Source organism: Panthera uncia (assembly GCF_023721935.1).
Source record: "Panthera uncia isolate 11264 chromosome A1 unlocalized genomic scaffold, Puncia_PCG_1.0 HiC_scaffold_17, whole genome shotgun sequence".
Taxonomy (NCBI): domain Eukaryota; kingdom Metazoa; phylum Chordata; class Mammalia; order Carnivora; family Felidae; genus Panthera; species Panthera uncia.
In genome coordinates, this window is record NW_026057577.1 from 117662846 (window position 1) to 117684705 (window position 21860).

At 39.8% G+C, this 21860-nt stretch overlaps 1 protein-coding gene across 1 annotated transcript in view; it reads left to right on the top strand.

The window, feature by feature from the left end:
• Positions 1-5434: 5434 nt before the first annotated feature.
• FGF10 (fibroblast growth factor 10) overlaps positions 5435-21860 on the top strand; it is an 83257-nt gene continuing 66831 nt past the window's right edge. Inside the window, exon 1 of the mRNA XM_049648099.1 lies at positions 5435-5979. Coding sequence (XP_049504056.1) covers positions 5619-5979 — 361 coding nt within the window. The 5' untranslated portion in view covers positions 5435-5618. The remainder of the gene's footprint in view (positions 5980-21860) is intronic.

The window sequence follows — 21860 nt, forward strand, 5'->3', positions numbered from 1 at the left end:
ATTTGTAAAATCCCTCACCATGCACACCCAGCTGGCACATAGTAGGTATCAATAAACTTTAGTTAAATCAAAACCAGATAAATGAATGCACGAAGAAAGACATGTATAAATGTCTGTTGTTGTTTTAAGACACTGCACCTTTAAAGAAAACATGATGACGTACCAACTGAGTCACAAACATAAATTACTGATATCAGAGTGTTTAAAATTCTGATCAAGGATACAGGACTAAGAAACCTAGAGGGCATGAGGTGGAAGGAAGGACAGCGCTACAAAGGGACAGCTGGAAACACAGAAAACAAACAGAACTCTTCATACTTCACAGCTTTGTCAAGGGAAGGTTCTGTTTACCATCAGCTGGGAGGAGACAAACAGAAGCTTTGTGCAAATATGTTTGGTGTGTTTCGTGCCAATTGAGGCAGAGTGGAGTTTCCAAGAACTTTTGTGATTTATTGTATAATTTAAACATTCTTATATAGTTGTTTGTTTGTTTTTTTTTTTTTTTTCCCTTCAAAAGATCTTTGTCACTACCTGGGCCATTTTTCATTCTCCACAACAGATCATTAAGTCTGTCTGAAAGCTTGGGAATAAAACATTTAATTTAGTTTCAAATTTTGAAAAAAAATAGTTAAGCCAATACCTATGCTTTGAAATATCACACTGCTTTATGGAGATTTAGTCTTAGAGAAGGCAGAATCAAATTATAAATCTGCTCTTTTTTTTGAAGATGCCATGGATTTCCTAGAGGAGAACTTATACATCCAGATTATATAGAAAAAAATCATTGAAAATACATGGCATGCATTACTTTCTAATTGTGTTCATTTCACGAGTTTTGATAAAAAAGCCCCCCTTTGCCAAATATATATCAATATTTATTTGGCTGATTAACTGGTACTCAATAATTCAACACAGAGCTATTTTATTACTTTTCTCTGCCTAATCTTTTCCAGCAAATATATATTGGTTTTGCATAAGTAAAGCCTCCTAACCATTCTTATCATTTCCACTCTGGCATCTCTGACATATTAGAGTGATGAGTGGTCATTGATAAGGAGGAGAGGAGCAGGGACGGGGGGAAAGAGAAAACAGACAAGGCAGGTGTTACCAAAAAAAATTAGGACAGCAGCCTCTGATTGTTAAAATTAGGACTCAGCCCCTGAGTTCTAAACTCTGTTCTATCACTGAGTGACTTGGGCATCTGTTCATTCCGCTATAAAATGAATGAGGTAGATTCGTCTGTTGCTAAAGTTCCCACTAGCTCTGAAGTATTGCACTGCTCTCTGTGGTTTAAGACCTCTTTCCCTTTCAATTGAAACCCCTTGTTAAAAAAATATCACTGTTTGATTTGTCCCAAATGTCACTGACTATATGCATCATCTCCAGCCTCATCCTGGAAAGACCAGAAGCTCCAACAATGCCTTAAAACTGGCCTCTTCCATATCCTAAAGGGAATAAGAGCTGGGACACACAGCCCGGAAGACTACAACTGCAGACTTCAAAATAAGGCCCGCACATGTCTACTTTGTAGAACAGCCTGGCTGACTTTTGACCTGACTTATTATTATTATTTGAAGCAGCTTACTGACACTGTCAATTACATCACACATAATAGAACACACATCTTGTAATTGAGCCACAGATAGTGCCAAGCAACATAAAGAATCCAGGAAATACATACTTAAAATGTAAACTGCTCAAACAGAAGAGCTACCGAAGGATCTGGAAGTGCATACGCAAACTGCTTCTCTGAGGCTGAATAGCTACAGCTTAGGATTCTTCAGTGGCTGCTGCCATGGTCTTGCTTTTAAAAGCCTCAATAACTTCTCAAGGCATCACATTAAACAAAAGGCCACATCTATTTCCTCCAATAAAGACTTAATCTAATATTACTGGATATGTTTAGGACATAGAAATAAAGCATGCCTTCCAGAGGTTAGAAAAAAAAAAGAAACACAGCCTTTGAGAATTAGTAGGTACCACTCTAATCTGAAGCTTGTACTGTCCTTTTCAATCGTTGCAGAGAAACAATTAATAAAGGAACCCATTAAGACCTGATTATTGCTGCTAAAAAAGGAAGGTAGAATTTCAGTCCTTTGAAGTAACTGAGAATGATTCAGGCCTCATTACAGAGATATAATCTACATTCATACATTTATGTTAGTGATTCAAATCTATTGGGAGAGATTGAATTCCGTTAAATAGTGCATCTTTCCTGTGGAACTTTTCTCAGGCTTTCTCGGGCTAACCTAAGAGGTGACCTAACAATGAAAAGCAGTGGAGTATTTAGGGATTCAACTGTGCTATAAAAGAAAGGCTGTACAGAAAAGAAAAAGAAGAATGAGATATAATCTAAAAAGCTATGTCAGCTTTTCCTTTGGGCTGTTTTGTAAATGCCCTTCCTGTCATCACGCTGTACAGAAGAACGGCGAGAGGACTCTAGAACTTTTAAACACTGCACCTGCTGCAACCAGATTTTAATATGGAAGTTTGACGATGTGTTTTCCCCCCCATTTCAAACAGAATAAAAACACAAAACTTCTCACAAAGATCTGAATAGCTTTCTCTGCTGGAGCAGAAAGTTGGAGTGTCTATTGTGAGCTTTAAAAAAAATTAAAAGGATCTCAAGCTGGCATCAATAGGGTTGATGCCCAGTGTAGAGAAACCTCAAAATAATAACTTCCTGTACTTTGTAACTTTTCACAGCAGAATCTTTACTGTATGGTTTCATCAAACATATTTTTAAAAACAACATGTAGTTTTAATTAGTTGTCAATTCAAACATTTGGATTCTGCTAAACAATTGGACTGAAACTCAAGTCCCTTAGAAACACTACACTCTTTCAGGCATTTGTTAGCTCAGGTATAAAACTGTGAGCTAGAAAATTAAAATTAGCACAGTGATTTCATTTTTAAACACCCATGCTTTAGTGAAAGAACAAAACTTTAAGCATACACATGACATATGCTCTTTATTTGTTTAACTTTCCAATTAATAGCCACAGAAATTAGAACTGATTATATTAAATTAAAAACCCTACTGTGGTGTTCACATTGTCAAAATCTTTTCAGTAAGCATTGCAATTGGTTACAAACAATGCAATTAAAATTCTGATTCTAGCATTACAGGGTTCTATTTCAAAGACCCTGAATGCATATAGGAAAATGTAAGCGCATGCATATAAAGTCATTTTTTCAGGTCACTAAACAACATAATTGGGCAATCATTCCTAATGCCCATCCCTAAAGCTAGATTTTTTATTTCTTCGAATTTTGTTCGGTTCACAATGAAGACTAAGGTCAAACGCACACTATAGGGATTCTGGCTTGTAGTATATACACAAGCACTTCTGATTAGTTCTCGCCAGATTACAGTTGCAGAGGTCAAACTCCCAAGTTCACCTTGAAGCGATTCTCCATCTTAGAATAGCAGTCTAAATATTAAGCTGAACCATATGAAATTGCCACTTGGGAAGGTCAAGAAATAGAAAATAGTGGCCATTTCATATGCTTCCACATAAGGCTAATGTCCAGCTGCCTTACAGAAGCTAAATATTTTACATTACATCTTCAGTAATTCCCTCCAGTTAAGCCTTCCCTCGTTCACCGAAATTCTAGTAGTGAGCCTCTAGGAACTCTCTCTTACTCGTGTTGGAACCAATTCTGCTAGTATTGTCCTCTCGCGCCTCTTAATTCTTGGCAAGGCTTCCTAGCCAGGGATTTGGTTCTGTCTACACCTGGGTTGTGGGCACTGCTAGCAGTAAGGGTGTTTCGAGGTGGTGAGTGTGGAACCGAGAGGGAGACTGGTTGTTCACTTGCATTGCAAAACAAAGCTCTCTTAACATAAAAAGTAAAGATAGAAAAAAGAAAATGCCCCTTTTATGACAGGGTGCAAAGGAAATCGCATAGAAAACAGCAGAATTCGGCCAAATCGCATGGTTAAATCTTCGCAATCTCAGTAAAGTGGGTTCGCTTTGAAGTGCACGCGTGGTTCAGTAACCGACTCATGCTAGCAATTAGAAATCGGTCTTTTCGGTCCCCGATTTCATGTGCGCCAAGAGAGAGGCGACTTTTAAGGGTGACGATAAATCTCCCTGAGCTTAAAAGGCAGAGAGGGCCAAAGTGTGAACTTTTTACTTCAGCAACGGAAGCGAGAAATCAGTGATTCATTAAAGCAGAGACCTCCTTGGAAGCTGGCAGAAGAGGAGGAAAAGAAGCTAATTATGGTCTCCCTTCTCTGTGCTCACTCCGACCAGTTTATAATCTGCTGCTTTAGAAGGTTTATCCTCAGCATCTTCTGCTTTCTCCCCCAGGCCTCCCCTCCTTCTGGGAGCCAGCGGGGGCGAGAGGGGGGAACAGTCAGCCGAGCACCAAGCTCCAGGTGGCTCTCAAGTACTGCACGGCCAAAAGAAGTTGGGGCGGGGGGGAATCCTACGCTGCAAAACAAGTGAGAAAGGGGCTCCCCAGAGGGGACTGGTTCAGGCTGGAAGACAGCAAACTTCGGAGAGCCTGAGGCTACAGCTCGCGCCGGTGGCCAGCGCAGCCAGCACACGGACACTTCACAGCAACTCCCCGGAGCTGGAGGCGCGGGCGGAGGCGGCGGCCGCGGGGCCACAAGGCAGGGACCCGGCAGCCCCCAGCTCCGCGCGGAGGCACCGCGCCCTCTCCTCCTTGCTCCCCTGCTCTCCCCCCCCCCCCCAGCCCCCCCCCCCCCCCCCCCCGGCTTTCCCCCCCGCCGGGGGGTTCTGATCCCCCCCCCCCCTTTTCCCCCCCCCCCCCCCCCCCCCCCCCCGCTTCTCCACCCCTGCAAATGAGGTTTGACCAGCGGAGGCAGAGCCCACCTCTGGCTTGGAATCACTGACATTTGGACTCCTGGCTGCAACCTGTTTACAAGCGGGCTTTCCAGAGGAAGGGGGTGGGGAGGGAGGGAAGTAGGGCCAAACAAAACACCAACCGCCATCTCCCCCCAAACAAGAAGTGACTTTCTGGAGGCTTCAAATCAACAGGCACCACCAAAAAGAGAAAGCAGGAGGGGGGAAGCAAACAACGGCGACCGGCAGCCGCCTCCAGCCCTGACAACTCCGAAGGGACGCGCTTTTCGAAGGCGGCTAGCAGGCTGGGGCTCTGCGCAGAGGGACCAGAAGGTGCCAACCTCAGAGAGGCGCAGATATCTCCCCCAGCCTCTGTGGGTTTTGTTCACCGTGCTGTCATCTGTTTTTCAGACTTTTTTTTTTTTTTTTTTTTTTTTTGCATCTAACATGGTGAAGAAAGGCGTGAAGAAGAGAACAAAGTAACTCCGGGTGGAGTGAAGATCGCTGGTGACCACCGCCACCGCCACCACCAGCTCCTGCTACTGCGGCCACCCACATCCACCATTCACCGGGAGACTCGAGAGGCTCACGGCAGCGGCAGCGGATCCGAGAAAGGAGCCAGGAGAGGCAGCCGGCCCTTCCGAGGAGTTATGGATGTTGGTGTATTCACTTCTGGCCAGATCCGCGCCCAGAGGGAGCTAACCAGCGGCCTCCACCTCCAGCTGTCTCCTTGCCTCGCACCAGGTCTTACCCTTCCAGTATGTTCCTTCTGATGAGACAATTTCCAGTGCCGAGAGTTCCAGTACAATGTGGAAATGGATACTGACACATTGTGCCTCAGCCTTTCCCCAGCTGCCCGGCTGCTGCTGCTGCTTCTTGTTGCTGTTCTTGGTGTCTTCCATCCCTGTCACCTGCCAAGCCCTTGGTCAGGACATGGTGTCACCAGAGGCCACCAACTCCTCTTCCTCCTCCTCCTCCACCTCCTCCTCCTCCTCCTCCTCCTCGTCCTCCTTTTCCTCTCCTTCCAGTGCGGGGAGGCATGTGCGGAGCTACAATCACCTCCAAGGAGATGTCCGCTGGAGAAAGCTGTTCTCCTTTACCAAGTACTTTCTCAAGATTGAGAAGAACGGGAAGGTCAGCGGTACCAAGAAGGAGAACTGCCCGTACAGTAAGTTACAAATGCGCGCTCCCCTCCTTCCAATTATCCACCCCCCACCCCACAAGGGGGGGAAAATCTGTTCCAGATGTGGCCAGCTAAATATTTACGTCCCCAACCCCTGTAAAATGATGAAGTGGAATACTTTCACACTAAATCACCCCCATACATTGTGCCGCCGCACCCCCTACCCTTGGCGCGGCTCCCTCCATACACCCCCACTCCTTGCCACCCTAGCTGCCCTGTCTCCGCTGCTTGTCATTACCTGGACCGCGCAGGGCGCTGGAGAGTAGTGCAGGCGCAGAGATTCATAGATGCCCCCCTCTCCGTCTCAGTCGCCCTTCCGCACCTCATCCCAAGGTCCCCTCTCCCTCCCTTCTGGAAATGGCTCAAGTAAACACATTTTGTTTCTTTTCGCTGGCAATCTTATTAAGAGTTTTGGGACAGCTTCCTCAAGCTGAAAATAATTATCCGCTGTCAATTACAGGGGCTTTATGGGAGCCTTATTTAAGAAAGAAAAGTCAATTCCACTAGCTCCCCACCCCCAACCCTTTACCCACTACCTATCTAGACAGGAGTGCAAACATTTCTCTGGTTTTGATTCTTTTTTTTTTTTTTCTTTTTTCTTTTTCTTTTTGGCCCCTCATGTTGGTTTGAGTGATTGCAGTCCGTGAAGTTAGCTTTTCAGGCACCAGCGCTGCTATTTGTCTTCTGCCTGCCTTCTCTCTTGGTAACATGATGCTCATGTCTGCATTGTCAATGGCATATGCGCTGCTTTGTGGTGTCCTGTTGTACTCATTTCTTCTGAAACCTCTCATATTGCACAGCCATACTACTACAGCATTGTAAACATCTGGGACTGGATTCACACAGACCTCACACAAATTTCATTGTCATTCTTTTATTTTCAAAGTAAAAGTCATAAGTCTGTTTCCATGGCTATAGTTTGTCCCACTGGATGAACTTTTCTGCTCTGTATACATAAATTATGACCCCCTCCCCAGCTCACCCCACCTCTGCATTTCTTTCCATTTTCCTTTCTCTCATTCTTTCCTTCTTTACCTCTTGCTCTTCTTTCTTTCTTGCAGGGCTGTGGGCTGGGTAGGGGGAGGGAGAACTGGAGGAGGAGGGGTGGATATTGTGTCTCTTCTTGAATCAGTCCAGCAAAGCCAGATTACTCTGTTGGCTTCTTTTCCTAGCTACTTTCAAGTGGTGAGACTTATTCACCCTCTATTGACTGCTATTTGAAAGGAGCCCGAGGCTATGTAATGGCACACTGAAGACAGTAGACAATGACATTTACACATCTTTAATGACTATTTAGCATTATCTCAATGGTTCTTCCAAGTCACCTCTTTAAGGGACCTTAAAGTGTCAGTCATTTGGGAATTTCTTGCCAACTAACTTAAATACACAGGTCATACATTCCAAGACACCTTGGCCCAGAAAAGTATCTGGTACCAATGGGAAAGACAGTTAATCGGAATTTAGCATTTTCTTTTTAAATAAGGATTTATAAGAATTAAAACTTGGTTTTCTTCTCTGGAGATCCACATACATTTGACATTAACTTCTGCTGCTGCTTCCACTTACTAAAATTAGCAATAAGTTTGTAAGTAATAAAAATACTTGTCAAAGTATTTTAACGTATCCATCTTACATTTAATACTAGAGCTGTTTCTGTTTCTGATTCATAGAAAGTGGCTGAAATAATGTCATTATGATTTCTTTGGGTTGAAAGTCATTTGTTGCCTGAATTCAGTAGGTATTATGTATAGACGTTATAATTGTTGGTTAAAATTTAATACTTTTGTTCACTTCTAAAACAAAATAGTTATGGTGTCATCCAGGTAGGAAAATGGGGAAGAACTGAGCCAAACACTTGCTGAAGAGTGAGCTGAGAGTTAAAAAATAAAAAATAAAAAATAATAATACCCATGGGCTGAAAATCTTCTGTGTATTTTTAGTTCATGGAGATAAATATAATAAATTTTCAGTTTTAAGCTCGAGCAAAATTCCTTTTTTTGGACACTAACTTAATTTTGCCATTGGTATATTTTTAAGTATCTTTATGATTTACTACAAGGACCAATCTATATTAGTTTGTTTATACAACTGAAATGACTATTTTCTAAAATCATAATCATGTGTGATTATTTAATAAAATGATTGCTAGGGGTATACCTTGAATTATATTTTTAGAGTAAGAATTATCTGCAAAGAGAAAAGTATCTGATTTTTATTGCATAAAAACTAGTACGGAAAGTTTCCATCCCAATTGTCCAAAATAGAATAATATCCCTTCCATATGATAAAGCATACCAATAGTCCTTATTAAAATATAATATCTTATGTAGTAATGCAATCTTAATCAATGGTTGAAAATGAGAGGGGGTGGGGTTTACTCTGTTAAATAATGTTAAACCATAAATAACTTAGGCTTTCCAAGAATATCTGTATCAAGACATAGCAAGTGAAAAGTAAAGGTTGAAAAAGGCTTAATTTCACATGTGGCTGGGTAATCAGAACACTCCTACAATTTCCAGCTGGACTGATTCAGCTGAACTACATGGTATCATTAAGATATTGTCTAAATGTTGCATAATTGCATGTGAACAAACTTTTGCCATGCCTACAGGGTAACCAGCCGGCCAGCCCACCAAATGGTAGCCTGTTAAATATTAGGATTTCTGAAGAGTGTCAGTTCCTTGTCCAAAAACCACTTTTCAGTAACATTTTCCTAAACAAGTTATTAATTATTTTCAATACACAAAGCTGTTCTTTTGAGGTTTGCTTATTTGAAGCTTAATTTTCTTTGTTACTTTTGACCCTAGTATTATTGCTGCTAAAATACAGTAACAGCTTATCTGAGAGGTGACATGTTTGGGATGTCCTGGGTAATTAAACAACTGTTTTACTGGCTTTTTGCCAGCAAAATACTAACAAAAGGGAAGTAAGGAAATCACCCATAAGCATTGCAAAATCATTTTTAACTTCTACCTCCAAAGCTGGTTCCCAGAAATTGGATGATTCTAAAAATATTATATGTGCTTGGGGTGATTACAAACGTTTATGTGTGTGTGTGTGTGGAAAGGAGGGTGATTTTTTGTTTGCTTTTTTGTCATTATGTGAAAACAGAATAAAGGGAGCAGAGATGAATTATGTTTCTCCTGCTGGAAGTGTAAGAAAGCTTGAATAATTTAGAATAGCTGTGGTGTATCTGTCACTAGATATGCTTAGGCTCATTTAAGTTTGTTTTATCACTCTTTATATCTAGAGCTTTGCCCTTGAAACATTACCACTCAGCTCTATTTCTGGACTCCTGGAAAGGCTGGATACAGCTGTTGGGTACCCTTGCGACTGGGACTGGATGCGAGTGGGCTGTGGGCTTCTCCCATGGTTGTCACTGGTAGAAAAGGGGAGTCTAGTGAAAAGAAAATGTATCCCTAAACTTGAGACAGCCAAAAATGGATATTCTCAAAATGGAAAGCCACAGTGCTTATGAGTCTTTGCAGGAAAGGCGATTAAGCTACAATAGAGAAATCAGGATGTACTGTGTAGTAAGTGCCCTGTTTCTTCAAATATATATTTCATTTGACACACAATAGTCCTATAATTTAGATATTAACTATCCATACTTTTTCAAAGATGAAAAATAAGCTGAAAACAGTTAATTCCCCAAGGTCATTCAACTGGAAATTGGTAGAGTCAGGATTCAAGCCTACATCTATTTGATTACGTTATTCCTTTTACCCCCGTTACTGGCAACAATGATACCAATATATTAGAATTCAATATCTCAAAACTCTAAAAAACAAATTATCCGAAATCTTAATTGCTTCTTGCTATGAACACCAACAGTTCTTCAGGTTCACGCTGGAATAGTAGTAAATGGAGAGTGGAAGAGAAGTGAAATACGTTAAAGGTTATCATTGCAGGTGGCTATGCAGACATGGTATCAGACAATGTTAGTGCGTTCTCTAGGTGAAATACCTCTTCCGATATTTTGTTTGGGAATATATTTGCTTACGGAAACGCAAAATACATGTACACGGATCTCACCTTCTTAACAGAGGGCATTAGGAATACATTTAAGAAAATCCATGAATGTCATTGTATATCGTAATTGTTTACAGCTGAGGGCAAAATGTTTAATTGTTCCCACATGTAATAAAATAATTTGGTTGTAAATACCGGTGTGAAAGTGGGCTGTTGCAGGAACTTCTGATATATGACTCTAAAAAGGGCAAAATCTTAGAGACCTAAAGCTATATACATGTTAAGAAGGCTTTAAAATGAGCCTGCAAATCAAAAAGGTACTTCACCACATATAAATGACAAATTACTGTCTGGGATTAAAGGTTTGCATTATTACTTTTAAATCAGGACTGGGGCTGATTGTAGGAAGTTACATAAAGTGAGAAAGGAAGTGTTGAGGGAAATAGGGACTTGAATATCATCTCCTAATAAATGATTTTATTTTGGATTTTTGAAAAGAAAACCTATATACAACTTATGGCTTCCACTGGTGTCTTATTTAAGTTGTGGTTGTTTCTAGAGTTTGGTTGCATAATTTATAACTGGCAGCATTTAATCATGCACATTGAGGATTTATGAAGGTGGAAGCACTGTATTTAATGTTTACATGACATTGTCCCGTTACCTTTACCGCATTCCTACCATATGGACCCTCCACTTTGATGGCTTTATCATAAATCCATTAAAAATGCACAATTACCCAGTTTCCTCTTCATAAACCTGATTTATAACCTTCTACTAGAAGAAACCCAAGAAAACAGTTGGCAGAAATCACATGCCAACAGTGGAGTATGAGAATTCAGAAACACCAATCTCTAGGTTAGTCTTGGGTATTTCAGGAATCTATGAGGCAAAGGTATGGACCACTCTTTAAAAACAGGTGTTTTCAAAATGATGTTGAGGCACAGAATTTAAAATAAAAATTGTCTTATTAAATGACAGAAACCCCAGTGCATGCATATTTTCTTCTATATTTTTACTGTCTGCTTTAGAGCAAAAAGGCTTATTCGAGTTCTTTTTTTTTTTTTAACTGTTTAATGAACTTATAGTGGAACGTGAAGGAGCACTTAACACTCCTGTAGTTACCTTCCTGTGCAGAGGCAAACCCCACTTATTATTCAAACGCCTGACTTTCCACAAGCCAAAATGCTGGAAAAAAGTTGACAGCTCATTTGAAATGGAGCTAATGTTCCTCACATTTATGAGCTGCCTGGGAATATCTACATCTTTCCTAAGCCTTAAATGTCTGTATGCTTATCCAAAATTGTAGTACAAATGATATTTCCTTATTATGCTTCAGAAGGAAGAGTAACACATGTATATTAGTTCAAAGTGATTTTAATCTATCTTAACATTAATTCTGTGAACTTTGCAACGAGGAGTAATTCAGATGACGTTTTTAGTATTACTGTTCCAACATTTGTTAGCATTAATAGTTGATATTTGCTTAATGTAAGTAAGTAAAATATTAGTATTTCCCTCCCAGAAATTAAAGTTCTCTTTTAATTTTCCAGCAAGATGGGACACAAGATTTATGTTTATGTAATTTTAATACAGCTTTATCACAGTTTAGAAAATAATGGGCCTCATTTTGTCTCAAGTCCTCTATACAGAAATATCTTCATTTTTCATGGTATATTGCAATCACTGAAGATCATTTACACTTACCATTTGACCAATGGTATTTGTTACCTGTTTTTGCAGATTAAAAATATTTACTTTTCATAATTGGCACTCTTTTTTTTCACTGCCTGTTAACCTTTGCCTGTGCCAGTCAGTCAGTATAACAAGTAATAACCTAGACATAGGCCTTTAAAATTAGTGAAAGAAAATATACCTGCATCTTGGGAAGCCAGTGATATTCTGATCAAGAGCTAATGAATACAAAATGTTGATGCTTTATAGAATCAGTTTAAAAGCAAATATTTAATCAGTACAGATTTTACACAAATAGAAAGTTTCAAGATAAACTAAAAGGGAGCCAGGTCATCCACCAATGGCCTCAAAGGCCATCCAATAATGGCCTTAAAGGTTCCCTTGCCTTTAAATCCGGTCAGTTGTGTTCTTTCTTTGAACACTGTGTTCTAATTGGAACAATAAATCAAAGAAGACACTCAGAGTAGATTCCCATGTAAGGTGGACAACTGGACAGTGACTTTTTACTGCTGCTAACACGTGCATCCAATTACCATTTGAAAGATTCATAGTGCTGGCAGTAAAGCATTGCCTCGTTTTATAGTTCACCTAATAATTCTTCAGCCTAAATCTGTCCACCTTTACCTATATCTAATCTGTCAGTATGTGTGTTATCATTAATGAGGAATTTTCAAATGTTTGGCATGCTTCCTACAATGGATGGTGACATTGAGAGATTAATGAGCCATTTAATTAACCATAATAGAAGAGGTAAAGTATTGATTAGGTCAATATATACCCAACTTCGAGTAAACTGTCAACTAAACATAACCTAGTACTTCCACCACAACTATAACTTAATCATGGATCATGGATAGTATGGGTTAACAGCAACCCAACTCTATGTGGCAATGGTTAACTGCAAAATTGAGAACTTTTTTAAAAGGCATTTTCCTATAATCATTATTGTCTTTCAAGGACCTGGTGTTATCATGCTTTACTGATAAACATGTGTGTTAGTTCATTCTTAACCCTTTTCAAGGCATTGCCCCTGTCTGAGGATAACTTGACATGTTAATAGAGTCTTTACAATTCAAGGTTCATCAGTTTCTTTTTTTTTAATATTAAAAAAATTTTTTAGTGTTTATTTTTGAGAAAGAGAGAGACACAGTGTGAGCAGGGGAGGGGCAGAGAGAGAGAGAGAGAGAGACAGAATCTGAAGCAGGTTCCAGGCTCTGCTAAGAGCACAGAGCCCAATGTGGGGCTTGAATCCGTGAATTGTAACATCATGACCTGAGCTGAAGTGGGATGCTTAACCAACTGAACCACCCAGGGCCCCAAGGCTCATCAACTACTAATAATTCTGTCTGGAGGCATTTATACATCTGGAACATCAGACATCTGCGACAGCCCTGCCTCTATGGCACTGTGAATCATGATACTTTTTTGCCCCTTCACCACTCCGTTATTTTCTCCTCTTTTTCTTATTTTCTTTTTTTTTTCCTTTTCCCTGATATTCAAACCCGTTACATGTCATGTAGGCCAGGGAAAGTCATCCATTATCATTGCTCAGGATGCCATGTTATATTTGGAGCCAGCAGCCTAGACCTTTTTGGATGTTCAGCATCCAAAATGCTGAGGAGTCTCTTCTCATTTTGAATCTGCACTGAATTCTCCCTTATCCCAGCACTCAGACCAATTTCTTACAGCCTTGCCTTTAGTGAAACAGGCAAATCATAGATAAGCACCTTCTGCCAATGAACGCTGATTGTCTGGTTATTCTGCATTTTCCTCCAGATTAAATATTCTATCTCCAATAACTCTCTTTGCAGGTTCATTTTGCCTTTGTTTTAAATTATTTTAGTACATGTAACACTTACTAGCTACTTTGCCAATTTCCCTACATTTTGCCTTTGTCTGGACTCCTATGAGAGAAAGTGAAGCGGAATTAGGAAGTCCAATAACTACTGCTCTTCTATTTTAGTCATCATTTATTTCAAAGAAGATGAATGCTAATCATAAAGGTCTTTACCATTTCTAACTTCCATGATTTCCCTTAAAACACAGGGCTTCTCTGTATACCCCTGCCAAATGTAGCTTTGAAAAGTAAAACCTACTTTTCTCATTAATACTGGTGGTCAAGGGGGAAAAATATAAAATACACATGCATTTATACTCCAGGCTGACCAAATATAGAAATGCACATATATTTTTAGGAAGATATTAAGATACCAACAGGAGTTAGAATTTGAATCAAGAGCATACGTCTCACTTATTTCTTTTAAAGAAGAACCTTTTTGTACTGATTGCTGAATTAAATTTATTTTTATGATATGTAGAATCTGACTATATAAGTTAGATTGGTCTGTTATAATAATTAAAAGTCAAGCTTCTTATAATTGGTTTCAAATTATATAGATACATAGATGTAAATAGATTTCCAAAGCCTAAATAGCTTTGAATTACTGATAGAATTATTAAAAGAAAAATTAACATTCTGTAATATGGGCAAAATGATAACACATGATATGAATTTGTAAGCTATTTCTTATCTAAAGTGAAATAGCTTTACAATGCTATTAATAACAGTAAGTAAACCAGATTTCTAGGGCGTTTTTTGGAACATCTCTGTAGAAGGGTATGATTCCACAAATATGAAAAAGAAAAGTGCTAAGGATGTTGATAAGATTATGGTATAAAAACTAGATCAACGAAACTACCGAAGTGCTTTAAAGCAGAAGCAAGAGGAATGGTAAAGAACATATGATCAGAATGTTAGAAGCCAGAGGAAAAGCAAAAGAAGCCATTGAGCATTTCGACAGACCATGGAAGGGAGGAAGAGATGTTGGGCTAGAGTGATGGAGACAAGGGTTCTGAACTCCCAGCAAAGAGATCAAGCTAATGAGTAGCTCTGCAAAAGGACGGACATGACAAGAAAGGTGTGAGGGAAATATAACCCAAGCCCTGGCATTTGACTGCATGTTAAATTAACTGAAATGAGAACCTGTGATCTAAAAGGAATCCCACAGAAGTAATCGCAGCCACGGTATCAAAGTAAGGAAGGCTAAATCCAGAATTCTTGCTAAGGAGGCAGCAGGATAGAGGGATTAAAAGTGTGGGCTTTGATGATGACAGGTATGGCCCTGGACTGAAAATGAACTTTGGAGACACAAAAGTGGGTGTATTGGAGGCTTTGACCTGCCAGGGTATATGACTTGGCAACTTGCCATCAGTAAAACAACAACATTAACAATACCTTCCTTTTTCCTATACCATAAAGATTAAATGAGATTATTCATTCATTCAACAGAAATTGAGTGCTTGCTTTGTGTCAGATACTATGTGACACATACATACAGTACTGAAAAAAGAGCCTGGTTTAGCTCTCAGAGAGCTTCACTCTAAAGACAGTGTCAAAAAAAAAAAAAAAAATAGCTATGTGATGAAAACTTGGGGTAAATGCTATGGAAGAAAGAAGGAGAGTACTCCAGAAGAAAATAATTGGAAACTATTCTAAATCTCATGGCTAAGAAGTCCCGGAAGGTGAGGTGTGGGTGGAAGGAACAGCATGGGGAGGGTTTGGTACCTCCTCCAAGAAGGACAGAATAGGCACACTGAGCCTGGGGTTTGGGGAGAAGTTTGGAGAAGTCAGACGTAATGCACGGAATAGCTTAATGGTGCCTGGTGCATAACAAGTCCTCATCAAATGGGTATTTTATAAAGAAAAAGTAAAGAGGGGCGCTTGGGTGGCTTGGTCGGTTAAGCATCCGACTTCGGCTCAGGTCATGATCTCACGGTCCATGGGTTCGAGCCCCGTGTCGGGCTCTGTGCTGACAGCTCAGAGCCTGGAGCTTGTTTCAGATTCCGTGTCTCCCTCTCTCTCTGCCCCTCCCCTGCTCATGCTCTGTGTCTCTCTGTCTCAAAAATAAATAAACATTACAAAAATAAATTTAAAAGAAAAGAGTAAGTTATGACCCAGTGCTCTCTCTGTCTCAAAAATAAATAAACGTTAAAAAAAAATTAAAAAAAAAAGAAAGAAAAAGTAAAGAGAATGCTTCCCTTTGTTGGAAGGGAAAGGGCTGGGAAACCAACTAGTTAGATTATTTGCTGAAGTTAGAATTTAAAATATTGGAATTAAAGAAAGAGGCAGGAATGAGGAATAAAATGACATTTTTAGAAAAGGAAATATTACAACATCGGAAATTATTTAAGGTTTGCAATTGTAGCATTCATAATGTTCTGAAGTGTGGGGGGCAAAGAGTAAAGTTCTGGTTTATTAAGAGACTACCAGCAGATATTTAAAAACTGAAGATAATTTGAGGAAAGAGCGAGGAGCTGAAAATAAGTAGAAGGTAACAAATGAGTTCAGGACATATTAGAAAAGAACAAATGGGAAAAGTAGGAATGAAACAGGTAACTAGAGATCGGAAGAAGAAAGATTACTGCACAAGAGGCAAAAAAAGAAGTGACTCGATGTTTACATATTTCAAGACAAACTATGTTCCAAGTTATGATATGGTTTTAAACCAGGGTTATCACAGATGCTTAGCTCTCACTAAATTCTGTATCTAAGGTTCTTGTTTCTCATCCCACGACGGTGACCTGTTTGGCCCATAGCTTTAAAGGGTTCACAACCTAGAGACAGAGACAGGAGATCTTCCCAAGGAGTTGGAAGATAATATAAGACAGTTTATACTAACCGCCAAAGAAGCAGAGCAGAAATTAAGTGAAAGGTAACCCAAGGGATGCATGAATGACATGGGCAGTGTCGCACCAAGGATAAGGACTCCAGCTAGACACAGATAAAAAGAGAGGAGTAAGAACATCCTAAGAGAAGGCACAGAAGCATATGGGTGCAGAACCTTACATGAAGTTTCCAGGTAATAACAGGCAGGCAAACAGCGTGGAACACTGTTTACAGGCTGGGGGCTTACCTTATGAAACACAAAGTGAAATACACTGGAACATGTTGTCATGTGAGAGGGAGGAATGTAAACACCCTTATATTTGAGAACTTAACTTTTCTGCTAAAATATTACATTAACAGTTTTAATTTAATATTGGCCTTATTTTACTTTTTAAAGAAAAAAAACAGAGAGCAGAGATATATTTTAAAAGAGTATACAAATTACAGTATAAGAGACATAACCTACCCATATTGAAATTCTAGCTTGATCGGCAAAACAAACAAAAACCCAAAACTAATTTTATACTAGGGACACAGAGAAAGTAGTTCCTCTGACCTATACCAAGTGGCATCATCGTTAGCATTCATCATTATTTAAAAATTTAAAATAGTCCCTTTGCAGAAGTTCCTAAAATATGCATAGCACGGGGTGGGGTTTTGTCGTTTCTCAGCAGATTCCCAAAGGCAACTACTGAGGCCTCAACATTACTTGCTCCCATTGTATATTTTTTCTTGTCATTCCTAATTCTAAATTATCTCAGATTTACTTGGTTGAGGTGATTAGGAAAAGAAACAAAGTAGATACAGGTCCTTCTCTTGCTCCTTCTCTTCTCTTATATACTTAAAAAAATTTTTTTAATGTTTATTTTGAGAGAGAGAGAGAATATGGACAGGGGAGGGGCAGAGAGAGAGGGAGACACAGAATCCGAAGCAGGCTCCAGGCTTTCTGCTGTGAGCACCGAGCCTAGTGTGGGGCTTGAACCCACCAACCATGAGATCATGACCTGAGCCAAAGTCAGACGCTTAGCCAACTGAGCCACCCAGGCACCCCAGCACTTATGTATTTTTAAAACAAACAAGGAGTAGGACACAGGCAGTATATATGCAGTCACACCCATAATGAAGACCATCAGCTTTGGAGACAAACTTCTGGATGTAGAATCAGGGTTCTAAAAGTGTGTAGCTTTGTGGCCTTGGGCAAATTACTGGGTTGTGATCCTTGCAACTGTTAAGTAAAGATAATAATATCGCCCACCTCATCACTGTTGGAAGGATGAGCCTGTAAACTTGCAACTGAGATTATAAATGTGAAAGTCTCAATACCGGACACAGAGTCCGACATGGGGCTCCACATGACCTGAGCCGAAATCAAGAGTCAGACCCTTAACTGACTGAGCCACCCAGGTGTCCCTTAATTATCCCATATTCTGAAAGGATCCCTAAGCCATGGCCTAATATAAAATTAGACAGGAAATTGATATCATACTATTTTACTTCATTTTATAGTTTATGAAGTATTTTAATGTTTTCATGAATTGATTCTTGGAAAACTTCCATAAAATGGGTAAAATAGTCCTTGTAATTCCCAAACTATATTTAGGTGAGAAAATTGAGTCCAAAAGTTATGATGCCAGGCTGAAGTTGGATAGTTAGCATAAGTGAGTCAGGATTCAAACTTAGGCCAGTCTTAGCAAAGGTGACCTTCATCTTCTAAATGGTTTCCCAGGAACAGTCTCAGATGTGCCTCTTGCTCTGGCATATTATTAATAGCACCCTTTTCACTCTCCAAGTCTCACATGACAAAATCATCCTTAACCAACTTGGTCTGTGTAAGGCACAAATCTACACAAGTCAGTTCCCTATTAAATACTTTAATTTCTTCCTAGTGTCCTTAGAACAAGATCCGTATTCCTCAGCATGTCATGTAAGGCCCTCAGTATTTGTTCCCTACTGACTACTCACCCCATTTCTTACTATTTCCCATTGTAGATATACTGAGTTGATGTTAGTTCTAGAACACGCCTTGTCCCCTCATGTCCAGACCCTGCACACATTACTAGGTCTGACTGGAGTGATCTTTCTATCTTTGCTCCTCGTACTTCTTCCTTTCAACTTTCTATTGGATGTCATCTCTAGGAAGCCTTCCTGAACACTCCCCAAACACCTTGTCTCTGGTATTTTAACACAGTCCCACACTTGATTACTTTACCCATCTAGTTTCCTCATACACAGAAAACTTACTGAAGGGTAAGGACTATATACATCATATTGACCTTTGCATCCAAGCCCTTAATACAGAGTCTGGCCTATAATGGGTCCTTTCTATATTATTTACCAGGTAAATTGTTTTTAACTGCATATCCTTGATCCAAGTCACTTAGACATTTTGGTTCAGTCACTTGGTCTGGAAAGTATGATTAATATGCCACCTACCTAAAAAAATGTGGTTGAAGTAAATTATCTTTTAAAACTACATTAGGTTCTAAGTTCCACAGTTCTGAGAACTTGAAAATGTTAGGGCCATCATTACTTAACTGAATGTTAAGAACTTAAAGTCATACCAACTTCTGAATGGAAATATTGTGTAATCCCTGAAATGGATTGTTTCCCATATTTCTCCAGTTTTCCTAAGATTGCTATTGACTATGATCAGTGGATATAAGTGACGACTGCTCTCTTTTAAAATTGATGCTGGTTGTGACACAGTTTTGGTTTCAGAGTTATAGTTGGATTCTGGAGTAATTTAGTACCAATTAAGAAATAATCAATTCTTGGTAATTCATTTATAGAAGAAGAGTGTATACACTATGAACAGTGGCAGAACATATGGTTCATAGTCTTGGTCATGTCACAACATTTACTGTGCAACCTTAGGCATGCCATTTACTTTAACTTGACCTTGGACCCTAATCTATGAAATGAGTGAATTGAACTAAATTAGTACTAAAATATTTTTATTCAAGATACTCATTTCCTAGATTAAGGACCAAATTCCACAAGCGTACCTATATTAGGAGATATCAACTATGATATGCTGAATGATAGCCACCCAAAGGTATTAAGTCCTAATCCCTAGAGCCTGTGAATATTACTTTTTATGAAAAAGTTTCTGCAGGTAGATTAAGTTACGGGTTCGTAGATGAAGAGATCATCCCGCATTCTCCAGGTGGGCTTTCCACCCACCTGTTGTTATAACAACATTTGTCACTTGTTGTTATTATAAGATAGAGACAGAGGGAGTTTAGACACACACACAAAAGACAGTTTGGTGACAGAGGCAGAGAAAGAAAGACTTAAAGATGTGATGCTTTGGTTTTGAAGACAATGAAGGAGCCACAAGCCAAGGAATGTCACTGTAGAAGCTGGAAGAGGAGAGAAACAGATTCTCCCCCAGAGCCTCTGGAAGAAGCTTGGCCATTCTGACACCTTCATTTGAGCCCAGTAAAATGGATATTGGGCCTCTGCTCTCCAGGACTATGAGAGAACCAATTTCTATTGCAGTAAGACACAACTCTGTGGCAACTTGTTACAGCAGCCAAAGAAAACAAATACAGATTTTGATACCTCAGCATACGGTGCTGCTGTAACAAATACCTAAAAGTGTGGAAGGGACTCTGGAATTGGATTGGTATAGGCAGGAAGAATTTTGAGACACATGATGGAAAAAGCTTAGATGGTCTGAAACAGACTTCTGGTAGAAATACAATGAAAGCACTCTGGTGAGGGCTCAGAAGGAAGTAAAGAGCACAGAAGAGAAAGCCTATGTTATCTTAGAGAACGCATATATCCTCATAAAGAGGATACTGGTAGAAATATGAAGATTAAACTTGATTCTGGGGCACCTGGGTGGCTCAGTCTGTTAAATGTCAGACTTCAGCTCGGGTCATGATCTCACGGTTCGGAAATTTGAGCCCTGCATGGGGCTCTGTGCTGACGGTGTGGGGCCTGCTTGGGATTCTCCCTCTCTCTGCCCCTTCCGTGCTCTCTCTCTCTCTAAAAAAAAATAAATAAATTTTAAAAAATAAATAAAAAATAAAAGTGATTCTTACGACAGCTAGAGGAAACAGGGAGCATGTTATTGGAGCCAGAGGAAAGACTGTCCCTGTTATATAGTGGCAGACACTTAGCTGAGCTGTGTTTAATAGTCGTGTGGGAAGCAGAACTTGTATGTGGTGAACTTGGAAATGTAACTGTGGGGAATTCCAAGAAAAATGTTGAAGGTGCAGCCTGATTTCTTCTTGCTGCTTTTAGTAAAATGTGAGAAGAAAGAAATAAAGTGAAGAAAGAACTGTTAAGCAAAACAGAACCAGCACTCAATGATCTGGGAAATTCTCAGCCTATCCAGATTGCAAAAGATGCTAAATTAGGAGGTACACTGCTAAGGAAGTGTGCTGTAAAGACAAAGCCAAGGGTGTGGCTGAATAGCTTTAATCTAGTGCCGGGAGAGATTAGGCACTTGACTGATCGGTTCCTTCAGCCATCTCAACAGAAGCTAGGAATAGAGATTATAAAAGCAAGACCTGAGGAGGACCCTGTGACTACTGGCATGAATGCCTATGACATACACAGGAGACTCACAAAGTTCTTGAGAATGCCGCATCAGCAGAAACACTGCCAGCGTGGACTGAAAGAGAGCTGATAAATGAAGGAAAGCTGTCAGACTCCCACAATTGTACAGGCAGGAAACAGACAGATAAAACTATTCAGCTACAGATACATGCTAGCTTTAAAAAAAAAAAAAAAAGCAGGATCACCAGGATCACCGTGAGGGAAGAGCCTTGGGCACAGAGGGTACAACCATAGGTGCAGAGGCAGAGACTAACCACAGGCCCAGAGCCAGGACCCTCAAGCAACAGAGGACTATTCCGAGGTGCTGAAATCTACTGGCAGTTGTCCTGCTAGATTTTGAAACTGGTTGAGACTGTTGACACTTTTCTTTCTTCCACGTTTGCTTTTTGGCAAAGCAAATGTCTATAACTGGTGTACTATGCCTGTCCCAACTGTATTTTGGGAACAGATATTTTCTAGTTTTACAGATTCAGAGGTATAGAGGAATTCTGCCCCAAGAAGGCTCATACCCAGAGTCTATTCACACCTGATTTAGATTATGTAGATGATGAGAGTTGGGATTTCTTAAATGATGATATTTAAATGAGATTTTGGACTGGAGTTTATGTTGGGTGTGAACTTTGGGGGGTGTTGGGATAGGATGAATGTAGTTTATTTCACATAAGAGGTGCATGTGAATTTTGCAGGTCTAGAAGATGGACTATAGTATGCTGAATAATGGTCATCTAAAGATACTGGGTCCTAACCCTTGGAACCTCTGGATGTTATCAAATGTAGTAAAGTTTTACAGTTGTGGTTAAGTCAAGTGTTTTGAGATGAGGAGATTATCCTGATTTATTCAAGTAGGCCCTAAATACCATCACAAATGTCTTTATAAAATAGAGGCAGAGGGAGATTAGACATAAACCCAGAAGGCAGAGGGTGATCTAATGACTGAGGCAGAGAAGGGATTTCAAGATGCTAT